Raw genomic sequence first — 13,448 nt, forward strand, 5'->3', positions numbered from 1 at the left:
TTATGACCCTCTGGAGCAAATTGGGATGGTCGTGGACAGAGTCCAACATTTCATTAGGAATGTTCATGCGATGCTGCTTTTGGTCGAAATTGAGCAGTTTTGGTACGAATTTTGCGGCGACCCGTCTCATGCCCAAATCATTGAAAAAATTCGAATGGCACGAGACAATCGATATGTCTAGGTCCTCAGCAATTTCTCTAACGGTGATTCGACGATTGGCCAATACCATTTTCTTCACTTCATCAATTTTTTTGTCTGTTGTCGAAGTGCTCGGGCGTCCTGCACTCTTTTCGTCGTTCACATCTTCTCGGCCTTCTGGGATCATTTTGTTCTACCGATAAACGTTGCTTTGGTCTAACATTCGGAATGCATCCGCGTACTTAATTTCGTTTTTCACACAAAATTTAATACAGGTTCTTTGATCCATCTTTTTGAATAGGTGAAAAACGAACATGAGCCGCAACACGTGCAAGCAAAGCAGCTGTGAACAATTAACTGAACATTCAAAATGGCCGAACTCGTCGGCATGAGTGAGAGACAGGAGTACCAACATATCGCCAAAAAAAAATCGAAATTCGAATGCAAGTAACCTGCGAAAATTCAAAATTCGCGATACTTTCTGAACACACCTCGTATGTCCGACGATTATGACTCCATTCTATTGCTATGACTTCGCAATTTTTGAAATCCCAAAAGTCGTTTTGTGATTACAGTATGAGCTGCTTCACTTTAATATCCCTATACCATTTAATGCAGTGTGGAGTGCTTGCGAGAGTTGTTGTTTTTTTTTTGTTTGGTTGAGATACTGCCTGACGACATTTTCAGTGATATCGCACCGTATGGCAAACAGTGGGCTATAAAAATGAGAGTCAACAGAAAATAAAGTGAGAAAAAGTAGTTATAATAAAAAAATAAACATTTACGACCATTAGCGTTGGAAAATATTTGAACGAGAAAACAAAAAATGCCAAGCAAATGGAGCAGCAGCGGCACACACGCTTGCCGTTGGCCCAGTGAGTGACCCCAAAGAAGAAAAAAGTAAAATATTTGCTTATCTTAATGTTTCAGTTTTCCCGACGACCGACCACTTTCATACTTCCTTCACTTCCTTGACATTTACACACATAAACTCACTACACATCTATTTACATGCTATACAAGAATGTATATTTGTGTGTGCTAGTATGAATTCCAACTAAATGGTAGCCCCATCTGCTAGTTCGTTGTGCCACCAGCCAGCCGTGGCAGCTATGTTTTGTCTACTCTGCGGGTGTATGCGACGGTTGAGTGGTTGTGTGTGCTTTGCGGACTTTTCCGCTGACCAAGCATATGGCATAAGTGCATGTACACACACACATATATATAGATATATATTATATATACATACACACATACGCATGCACCCACCGTGCAGTGCTGACTTTATACTTAAAAGCGATACTTTGCCAGCTTTTCGCCACGAAACCGCAGCGACCGCAGCTTTTACACGTTTACCATTCCATTTACAATGGTAAAAGCGCACACATACACATGCCTACACACACACTAATGTCTAGCGGAATAAATGTGTGTATGTTTGTGTATGTGTGCATGTAGAAGCACTCACAAATTCACCATTATATTTGCATACAATTTTGTAAGAGCAACTCTCATAACCGCCGCTATTTTTATTGCACCATTTTTGCTGTTTTTACTGGTCGCGAAAAAGTGGCAAAAGTCAGTTGCTAATGTCCGGAAAAAAACGAGGAAAACCGCAGCTGGAGCTCAACAGCACATTGTCCGCTAGTTCCCGCTACTACCTTTTTTATTCTCCATTCCCATTTTTACTCACTTCACCAAGCATTCGATTTTCTCTCTTCACCCTTTTCATTTTTCAATTCTTCAGCAAAGTCGTTCTGTGTTGTTTTTGCTCTACACCACATGCTGAGTTTGACGTGTGGCAGCTGTTGGTGGGGTAAGGGTTGCCGGGGTGTTGTGCACACAATTCCAATTAAAAAGTTGCATATTCAAATTTTACTCTCGATTGAGTTATCAAGATTCGAGTTGGCGTTGATAATACGAATATGCAGGTTTTACATTAAGAGTTTTTTTTTGATCACGCAAATGCTTACTTTCCTTAACTCCAATAAAGTTGTAAGTAAGTAAAAAATTATCAGGGAGAGGTCTTTATCGCGTTTTAAATAAAGATTGTCCAACTTTGATATTCAGCGGAGAATCTCCTTTTCCAACAAGTGCTAATTTGGGCTATGTGACCAATTGAAAAATAAACTTTTCTCCCGACGAAAAAAAACACACTTTATAGGCCCCTAGTCTTTAATTATTAGACACAGAAGCTTGTGGGTGGCATCGCCTCATGAGAAGGGCGAATGTCTTGGACGATGAAATAATCAATTGTATGGGCTTTACAATAATGCGACGTAGACAAAAGCGTCGAATAAAGATCCAGCTGATCCGCTGGTGAGGTAAGGCCTTACAGATATAAATGCTCTAGAAAATATATGCAAAGCATGCGATGTGGTACCTGCTGGTATTGACAGAGAAAGATGGAAACGCCATCTGCTTTGAGAAGATCATTTCAAGAGGGATCTATTCCATTTATTCTTTCTAATTAGCGGCCGGTCGGATAGATGAGGAAGAAATTATGCCATGTTGTTGAAAAAAGCCAAAATCGCTCAGATTTCTACTTCGCCAGTCAAGAAGATGAATATATCTACCAGTATTGCCTTCCTGGCTTATCGAGTTCAAGTAAAGATTAGGTCGGGCGACTTAATTCTAAAAATATCAGACAGGACATCGAATTTAACTTTATGCTCAGAAAAAAAGAGTTTTTCAATTTCATCTCTAAATGACTCTCAATTAGCACAACAGAAAAAAAAATATTTTTATAAGTAACAGGAAAAAAATCTTATTTTTATAAATAGTTTTATTTTTATAAATAATTTTTTTTTTTTTTTGGGGAAAATTCTTTAAGATATACGAGTACTTTAATAAATGTGTTTTAGAAAAAATTTAATTTATTTTTCAAATAATTTTTTTGCTTATAAAAATTTTTTTCTCACCAAAGGTAATCAATTTAAAAAAAAAGTTTAGAAAAAAATTTTATTACAAACAAATTTTATTAGAAAAATTTTATCAAAAAAAATTGTTTTTAGAAATTATTTTAGAACAGTTTTCTTTTTAATTTGTTTAGACAGAAATGTTTAGAAAGTTTTTAAATTTTTTTTTTTTTAATTGCCTTTTCCTACAGTTAAACCTCCACAAAAATCGCACACAAATAATCAACTTAAAAAATTTTTTAGACAAAAGTTTTATTAGAGATTTTTTTAGAAACATTTTTTTAATTTCCTTTTATTACTGTTTAATTTCCCCCAAAAAAATCTCATACAAATAATCAATTTTATTTTATTAATTAGAAAAATTTAGAAATTCACAAAATTTTTTTAGAAAAAAAAATTTTTTAGACAATCATTTTTTTAGAAACATTTTTTAAATTTTCTTTCATTATCGTTTAATCACCTCCACAAAAATCACACACAAATTATCAAAAAAATAAACAAAATACTGGCCGTTTTCTGGGGACCTTATAAAAATTAGTTGAAAATTGTTAGACACCTTTGAGGAAAACCTAAAGTATATCTCAGTTTAGTGGGAAGGGTAACTTGCTATAGATTGCCCTCACTTAAAAATAATCGAATCGCTAGCTGACAGCTTCAAAGGAAAGTTGCTGGAAACATTCACGGCTATTAACCAGCTTGTCTTCGAATATGTAGGCTCCATTTGATTGTGTCGTAATATTAGTATGCAGTCGATTAAGCCACAGATCTGCCAGAGTAACTCACCCAGAACAGCACAGATCATAGAAATCACTAACAAAGGGCGGCTTAATGCTCCCAGTTAGGAGCCTCAACGCTATGCTATGCTGGCAGTTTCTACTGTGATTCTAAAATAAGAATCACCTTATTTTACTTATATCTCTGCTGGAAATCGACCTGACTTCTATAACTCACCGACAAGATCCAGGAATAGGTACAAAATCTACTAGAGTCACCAACATGTCGATATCCTCTGAACGATAGTCATTTCGAAATAATTAACACTCTTTTTAAAATTTCTTCTCACGAATGCCGTAAGCGGATACCGCACACTATTCATAGCAGAGAAAGAGCTGCAGCATCTTCTACTTATACTGAATTGACCTTCCTGGGTACATATCTGCCTTGTGAAGGAACTACACATGACACTACCCATTTCTTCTCGTGCGCTTAGCAGCCAACTAATTACCATTGGAAGACATCGATGATGATAATTGCAAATTTACAAAGCAACAGCAGGACTCAGCTCAATTTAACATTTTGCTGTTGAGGTAGCCCGCCGTAGTTGAATGGGCTGGTGCGTGATTACCATTTGGAATTCGGAGAGCGTAGGTTCGAATCTCGGGGAAACATCAAAATGAAGAAAAAGCTCTTCATAAAAAAAGAAAAATATCTGCTGTTCTGAGTCGGCTTAAAATTATAGGTCCCTCCATTTGTGAGACTACATCAATACGCACGCCAGGATGTGAGCGCCAATTATATATATAAATTATCAGAATTTCTAAACATATGTCGAGTATGCAGTTTTATAGTCCATTGAATTTTATTAACAGTTTTGTTTATTGACAGTTTTTCCTGCTGAAGGTGTTGGGTATTTTGCTCCATATAATGTGGGCTCGAAATATTTAATAATTCAGAGATTTTTTATAATTGCAAAATGCTTTAGAATAATTTACATTAAACTGCAATAAAGAGAAGTTTCTCACAATTTTTTTCTTTCACTTTCAGGTACGTTCTTCAACACTGGTTACCACAAATTTTAATTACTTATAAATTAAGTTAATTCCACATACGTAAGTAGTTTCTCGTTTCTGCTCTCTCGCGCAGAATTTTTGTTTTATTCCTTCGTTAATTTCAACACAAAATTTAAATTGGATATAAAATATTAAAAATAAATAAAGCTGCAGTGCATTCAGTCAAACTGTCAGTAGATCTACTCACTTTTTGTCGATTGTAGAGTGTTGAAAAGCAGTCTAAAGCGAAGGAAACGTTTTACCACCTCATCTTCCTCAAGACAAATAGGTAAACTGGGGTTAGCAGTGTGCCAATCACATTGTGATATTTCAACGAGAAATCGCACAAATTGCCTGTAGTTGCTTCTGCTCAATGAGAGCAGACAACTAAGTAAACCTTCTATGCAAAGTCCTTTCACTACTGAAGCTGCTCGTTGTCTCCAGCCAACGGTGTGTGAAATATGAAAACCACTCTTTGTTGATGATCTAAGAAGAGATACTGGTTGCGCATAAAAAAATCCTAGTTGGAAGCTACTTTTGCCAACAAGTCGTTTTTTGCCTTCCTCGTTGTGACCCGACACCCCGAGCCGAATAAGTTCGTAGTGTCAAATAACCAACTGTGAGCTGGTAAGCTTCGAAGGAAACTTGAATATATTTAATAAATCCGCGTGCAGATTCTATAATAACTTCGCCACTTCGGCGTCCAGCTGTACTGAGTCCCATAAATTTTGTAGGTTTTGCAAAGTTCGGACGCCTAAACCTCGTCAGTAGGAGTATAAGCTCCAAAAGTTTTTCCGTATTGTACCACAACAAGTGAAAGGATAATGAAACCGAAACAAGTTGACAAAGCAAAAAATATGAACCAATGAAATGGAAAGGACTCAGTTTATTAAAAACAAAATACTATTTTTGCAGAGTCAGTGCATCAAATGCGGCGAAAAAACTCAATCAACCCAAATGAGCTGGGTGGCTTATTTTGTATGAATTATTAACTTACAAGCTGACACTAACACGCATACGCAATCGGGAGCGTAACATATGTTGGCTGCTATATGCGAACATATTGTCGGAACGTGCGAGTAACGGTGAAAGTGATTCAGCAAGCTGTGAGAAAACGAAGGAGAATGGAATGTTGGCGCAACGTGTTGCAAAGTAGCAATTTTGATAACCCGATTCGGCAAACTGATACGACAATATAAGGAAACGAGGAGGCAACGCACATACATGAATACATACGTAAAAACATATGCATGCATATTGTCAAAAAAATGTATGGTCATACGAGTATGTGGTAGTGTGTGCGAGTGTGCGTTGGGCAATGACCAAACAGAATTTAGTTTGAGAGTTTGCTGGAGCAAAAACTACAAAAAAACAAACAAAAAGTAAAATAGTCTGAAAAGGCAGGTCATGTTATTGGAAGCCTTACGAAATAAGAAATAGCATACGCACACACATACATATATCTAAGTAGTTATAAGAAAAAGTATATAATAGCGTATCGAGCGAAATAGCAACACACAACCCACATGTCGAATTATGAGTGCAGGTTTCCTTGGCTTGTGTGCCCACATCAGTGGCTCTTACCTGTGTGTTCACCTATTTTACCTATGTTTCGATCGAAAATTGTATGGTGTAATCTTTGCTGGCATTTCCGAAGTGATTTTCCTTAGTCCCAGAAAGGATTTTCCAATGGCTTACGGTATCCTTGTTGAGTTTTTTGCCGGATATGGTAAACAAAAATTGAATGTGTCAGCAGTACAGGCGAAGGTTCGTTTGCTATGCTGGCATACATTTAAGTAAATATGTATTTTTATGCTTATTTGTATGAAAAATGTGTAGAAAATAGCACACACACACACACACACACACTGTACACTTACTTACATATAAGTGTCCAGTGAAAGACGTGTTTTACAAGTGCTCTTGCAAAAGTGTCGATAAATTTGGGAAAAAGTCCCACGGTAGTGATAAAAAGTGTGCAAGTGTGCTCCCAGGAGCTAGGGCAGTGCCCAGTGATTGCCTATGACAGGTGTAGCTGACCAACCAAGGGTAAACACAGCAATTTATTTTTTATCAAACTCCAAAAGAGTGAAAAGACCAAAAAACCAAACGGTGAAAAGTGTTGTTGCTGAGAGAGAGAGAACAGTTGCTTATTAAAAACACATCTGCCCAGGCAACTGCGTAACTTTCCTCACAAAAAAAAAACAAAAATAAGAAAAAAAAAAAAAAAAAAAAAAGAAAACATATACATACAGCGAGCGGTGCAAAGTGTCGGTGGGAAGAGATAGAATAGCTGATTACCATCTGCACATCTGCCCAGACAGCCGCGCAGGTGAATGACAGCTGACTCCCACAGGTATAAGCAAACCACCCAACAACATGCCGAACGAGTCTCCGGGCATATATGGAGAATCGAAGGAAAAGAGCGATACGATCAATCCGTTCCTGAGACGAGCGAGAATCGCCCGCTCACCTGTGAGAAAACAAATACTCACTTCTGAGCAAGAGCGCGCTGAAAAGCACCAATGCGAGCATAAAACTCCAAACATGGAAAAAAGCGACGCGCAACAGCAGAAGGAAGAGGAAAGAGAGCAAGCGACAAAGCGAGAATCAAACGGAGAGCCGCTACGCGTGATGGGAGAAATAATAAAAGAGCTCATTAGTATGATGGAAGTGCAGAGGCATATCAACATTCCTATGAAAGACTTGGTGAGTGCAATAGAGAGGCTGCATAAGAAAGCATTAGACATGCACAGCATATCTAAGCCACCCACTGTGCGCGCCAATCAAAGCACACAAACTGACAAATTAGAGAACGATCGCAAAAAGCATGCAAAGAGAGCCCGCACGGCGGCCAATAGCGGACGGGATGCGCCCAATTCGCCGCAGCAAATAGCAAAGTGCATCCGCTTAGAATCGCCGAGAGGAGCAATAGAGGCCAGGCCCAAAGAGCAACAACACTGCACCAACCAACCAAAAGAGGGGGATGCTGTAAAGAAGCAAAGCGTGGCAGCGATAGACATGAATGCGCCCCTAGGCGTGGAGGGCATCCAATCACGTTAAGGCTGGTCAACAGTGGTCAAACGTAAGACCAAAACCACTCAAAAAATACCAACGAAACCTGACGCATTGGTCCTGAAGAAAGTCGGTGAACTTTCATACGCGGAAATGTTAAAAAAAATTAAATCGCAACCTGACCTCAAGGAACTGAGCCATATAGTAAAGGGCATTAGAAAGACGGCGAAGGACGAATTATTATTCGAACTAAAGCGGCAAGCTGACCCAGCTACTGAAAAGCTCAAGACAGCAATAGAATGTGTCCTTGGCGAAAGTGCACAGGTTCGCTCACTAACCCAAGAAACGGCCTTACAAATAAAGGATATTGATGAAGTGACGTCCAGAGAAGAAGTGTTAGAGGCGATAAAAAATAGCCTCCCGGAGGGAAAAGTTACGCTATCAGTCATTCGAGCAATGCATACAGCATACGGTGGCACGCAGACATGCACCATCAGCCTACCACCGGCATCCGCCCAAAAGCTGATAAGCCTATCCAAAATACGTATTGGCTGGGTCTACTGCCGCATTAGGGAAAAGGCAGCTATAACAAGGTGCTACAAATGCCACGATTTTGGCCACCTGGCAAGGAACTGCAAGAGCGAAGATGACCGCACTACTCAGTGCTTCAGATGTGGAGGGCAAGACCATAAGGTTAAAAACTGCGTAAATACGCCGAGGTGTGCGCTATGTCTACAGCACGGCGAAAGTGACACTAACCATGTGTCGGGAGGGCGAACATGCCCCGCATTCCAGAGAGCAGCCCAACAGAAGAAAGTATGAAGGTCTTGCAACTTAACCTCAACCACTGCGAAGCAGCGCAAAGCCTGCTTACCCAAACAGTATACGAACTGGGCATCGATGTTGCTATACTTAGCGAGCAATATAGAAACAGGCACGAGGCGTCATGGGCCAGCAACGTAAATGGCAAGTGTGCCATATGGAGCTGCGGGAGTAACCCAACCCATCTGGGGAAACCAGTTGCAACAACCGGCTATGTGCGTGCCAAAATAGATAATATACACATATACAGCTGTTACATACCACCCAGTACAGATTTGTGTACCTTTGCCAGTATCATGGACGAACTGGTTAATGACGCTAAGCAAAGAAGCGCGGCACTCATAGCAGGTGACTTCAATGCGTGGGCAGCAGAGTGGGGATGTAAGAGAACAAACCCGAAAGGCAGGGAGCTTTTAAATGCACTAGCAGCGCTTGATTTTGTTCTACTCAACAGTGGTACGGAGAACACATTTAGCAAAAATGGTACTGGTTCCATCATAGACCTTTCTTTCATAAGCAGGGGACTAAGTAGAGCTACAAGATGGTACCTCAGCGACTGCTACACACATAGCGATCATAAGGCAATAGTCATTGCCATCGAAAAAGCTCAAGTAGGCACGATACCCTACAAACGGCAAAATGGGTGGAAAGCGAAAAGCTTCGACGAGAAGCTCTTTGAGATAGCCTTCGACAACACCGAGGTAATATGCACGGTTGAAACTGCAGCGTTGGAGATAAGGTCAGCCATCACCAAAGCATGCGATACCGCTATGGTCCGACAAGGAAGACACCAAACACGTAAGCCAGCATACTGGTGGAACGACGAGATTGCGGAGTTGCGAGCACAATGCAATCGGGCCAGAAGGCTATGTCAGCGCTCACGGAATGCAACCAACACTGTAGAACTCAGGCTCAACTACAAAAATAAGCGTAAAGCGCTTAAACTGGCCATTCGCGATAGCAAGCGCAATATGTTCAAAGAGCTATGTGACGACATCAATAATAACCCATGGGGCTCAGCCTATAAAATAGTGCGGAACAAGATGAAACAGACGGTACAACCAACATGCCCAATTCTCTTGGACCAGATTGTACGAGAACTCTTCCCTCCGCAGCCTGACTTTGTGAGAAAGATAGATAGCGAACCAGCCACCAACATCCCGGCGGTAAATGTAGCCGAAGTGCTCAAACTAAGTAGCAAATTATCGTCTCGAAAAGCGCCTGGGCCAGATGGAATTCCAAACATTGCGTTGAAAAAAGCCGTGCTGCAAAACCCGTGCTTGTTTGCGAGAATTTTTAATGTGTACCTGCAAGAAGGCGTCTTTCCAAATATCTGGAAACTACAAAAATTGGTACTTGTACCAAAAAAACCAGGTGCTTGCGCTCCAAATGAATACCGTCCACTGTGTATGCTGGACTCCATTGGTAAGTTGTTTGAGCTTGTGATTAAAAACCGGCTGGAAATATATGTAGACGGACAGCTGTCAAGCTACCAGTTTGGCTTTAGGAGGAAGCGATCTACCACAGACGCGATAGAGGCCGTAAAAGTAATTGCGGAAAAGGCAATTGAAGGCAAGCGATGGTTAGGTGGTGCAAAAGAATATTGCCTAGTAATAACATTAGATGTCAAAAATGCGTTCAACAGTGCCAGATGGATAGACATACTACACGCCCTCCGCGCGATGCAAGTGCCTACCTATCTACAGCGTATCATATCCAGCTACCTGTCTGATAGGGTGTTACGTTACGGCAGCGACAGCGGAATTGTTGACTACCAGGTCACAGCTGGTGTGCCACAAGGATCCGTTCTAGGGCCCCTCCTGTGGAACATTATGTACGACGGCATTTTGCGACTAAAGGTACACAAGAGAGCAACATTCGTTGGCTTCGCGGACGATATATCAATCGTTGTAACCGCGAAAACGCTCGCGGAAATTGTAAATATCGCACAACAAGCTATAGGCGCGGCTCAAAGATGGCTAGGCGCGAATGGTTTAAAGCTAGCTACGCATAAAACAGAAGCCGTACTCATCAGCAGCCGAAAGAGAGTTGAAAAGGTCAAGATTAGAGTTGGGGACAGCATTATCGAGTCAAAGCCATACATAAAATACTTAGGCGTCTTGGTAGACCACCGAATTAGCTTCCGATACCACTTGGAATACGCTAGCAACAAAGCTGCGACTGCGACAGCAGCCCTGGCTAGAATAATGGCGAACATTGGAGGACCAAGGCAGCAGGCAAGACAGGTCCTGGCTGGAGTAGTGAGGTCTATCCTTTTATATGGCGCGACAGTTTGGCGCGATGCATTCCAACACGCTTCATACGTACGAAGTAGTAACTCCACGTACCGCTTGTGTGCTCTTAGAGTCTGCTCTGCCTTCAGGACAGTCTCAGAGGATGCGGCGCTCATCATAGCCGGTCTATGCCCACTCGACTTGATAGCGCAGGAGATGTATGAAATGAGACGTATGAGGAACAACCAAGCCCAATGCGATCAGCTGGCACTGAGAAAATCAATAAACCACCGCTGCGTGGACCAATGGCAGACGCGATGGGACAGTGCAAATAAAGGCAGGTGGACCCACCGTCTCATCCCCAACGTTGAAGCTTGGCTCCAGAGAAAGCACGGAGAAGTAGACTTCTATGTCTGCCAAATCCTAAGTGGCCATGGTTGCTTTAAAGCGTACCTTCACCGCTTTGGACACGAAGAAAGTCCATACTGCGAGCAGTGCACACCAGCAGTTGAGGAGGACGCAGAACATGTGCTTTTCACGTGTCCCCGCTTCAGAAGAGTAAGGGCTAAACTAGAAGGCAACCTTGGCAGCAGCATCACGCCCGAGAATTTAGTGCCACTGATGTTGATGAGCCAGGACAATTGGAGCAAAGTCCAAAACATGGCTGCTGAAATAATGCAGCAACTTCGAAATAGCGAGCAGGCAAGGAGGATGCGCGAACGTCAAATAAGAACGTGAAGCAGCACACCTATCCAGAGATGAAAACACAGGTAAACTGACGATACCACTATTAGAAACTAGCTTTTCTATGGTAACGAACAGGGACATGGGGGGAGGGGGCGTATAGATCCGACAGGGGTGGTTGTCTTCTGATATGACCTAACAGTGGTGGTAATAGGCAGATGCAGCTTGTGACATATTGCATCAGAACAGTAACTGACGTTGAGTGCAACGCTCAAACCGCCTCCCGACGAAATACTTGACGGTAGTACCGGGGGGATCGGTACTTTGACGGTAGGAGGTTTAGTTCGGGTTAAAGTCCCACACTGACGGGGTAAGGCTTTCGATGCTTCCTCCTCATAAAAAAAAAAAAAAAAAAAAAAAAAAAAAAAAAAAAAAACACTTGGGTCAAGTTGTAATGAAAAAGCGTTCATGTGCCCTGCCTTCGCAAGAAAAGAAGAGAGGAGTATCCACTTGCCTAATTTCAGTTTAATACACAAAAATATTTACATATATTCATTTATTTATATATTTCGTTATATATATGAAATTCTATATCCATTGCACGCATGTGCTGAAATTGCATTCCACTTGTTTTTCTATTATTTTTGCCGCTCTGATTTGCTCTGTTGTCCCTCTTCGGCGATAAGTAATAAGAATGCAAAGCATATTAAAATGTAGTCAGCGACAGCTGTAACAGCGTAAATGGGAGCAACTATTTTTGTTATAGTCGAGTGGAAGTAGAAGAGAGTGAATATAAAAAGAGAAACTAAGGATAAATTAAAAATTAAAAAAAAAGTCCCAAAAAAAGAGTTTTGTGTATAAATTTCTATTATTATTATGATTGGCTGTTTATGCACTGCGACCTAAAAAGATCTATTGTGCAGCCATATAACCTACTCAAACAGTTTTAGGCTGTTAATAAATCCTAAAACTGCTGTAGGCTTAATTTCTACAAGGAGGTTTGGATCCCTGGTAAATATTTCTGTTGTTTCTTGTGTCTCTTTACAGAGTCTACAGTAGTCATTTTCTGCCATACCAATTTTTTGGTAATTGAGTTCACAATGTCCTGTTAGTAGTTAGTCAGTGTTGAGCATGTCTTTTCTGGGGCCGTTAATGATTGCCTCTACCTTTATACGTTCTGGATCAATGAGTCTTTTCGATTGCCGCATGCCCGATTGGGCTTTCCAGTTGTTCGTGCTTACGTAGAAAGACCCTTTTGAAGCTGTTATTTACCCTACAGAAACGTTCAGGACCTATGAAGGGAGTGTTGGCCCCCTTTTTTCACTAAAGTGTCCACAATTTCATTCTCTTCGTGCTCCTCATGTCCCGGAAATCACATCAAGGTAACAAAGTTTCAAAGTGATGCTAAGGTTTTGAAGGGTTTAAAACATTCCCAGGCAAACCTTGATTGCTATCCAGCGATTTTAGAGCTGCTTGACTGTCAGAGAGAAAGTTAATATTGACACCGCGCGTGCCTCTCCGGAGACATTCTCTGGCACACAGCTCTAAGGCGTGGACCTCCGCATGGAAAATGAAAGTGGTTTTTCCCGTTGAAATTGCCTTTTTGAAATGTGGTTCGACAATTCCTGCCCCTGCACTACCGTCTTCCATTTTGGAGCCATCAGTAAGCCACACCTATGCGCCCTGTTATTTCAGGATATTTCTTTTTTTCTGCACACTGAGCGGTCACTAATAATCACTTTGAATTGCTTGGAGAATTCTAGCGGCCTTTCCATCTTGTCATAGACTGTCAGGCACGGAGAGTTCAGGATTGAACCCAGAATTTTTACATGGCCTGTAAGCTTAGCTTCTTTGAGATGGAATGAATT

At 41.1% G+C, this 13,448-nt stretch overlaps 1 protein-coding gene across 1 annotated transcript; it reads left to right on the plus strand.

Moving 5' to 3' along the window:
• Nucleotides 1–7,993: 7,993 nt before the first annotated feature.
• On the plus strand, nt 7,994–8,746 carry LOC128868263 (uncharacterized). Its single transcript, XM_054110142.1, has one exon. It carries the CDS (start codon nt 7,994–7,996, stop codon nt 8,660–8,662), a length of 669 nt encoding a protein of 222 aa, XP_053966117.1. The 3' UTR covers nt 8,663–8,746.
• Nucleotides 8,747–13,448: the final 4,702 nt, after the last annotated feature.

The sequence above is a fragment of the Anastrepha ludens genome, chromosome 6, assembly GCF_028408465.1.
Source record: "Anastrepha ludens isolate Willacy chromosome 6, idAnaLude1.1, whole genome shotgun sequence".
Lineage (NCBI taxonomy): Eukaryota > Metazoa > Arthropoda > Insecta > Diptera > Tephritidae > Anastrepha > Anastrepha ludens.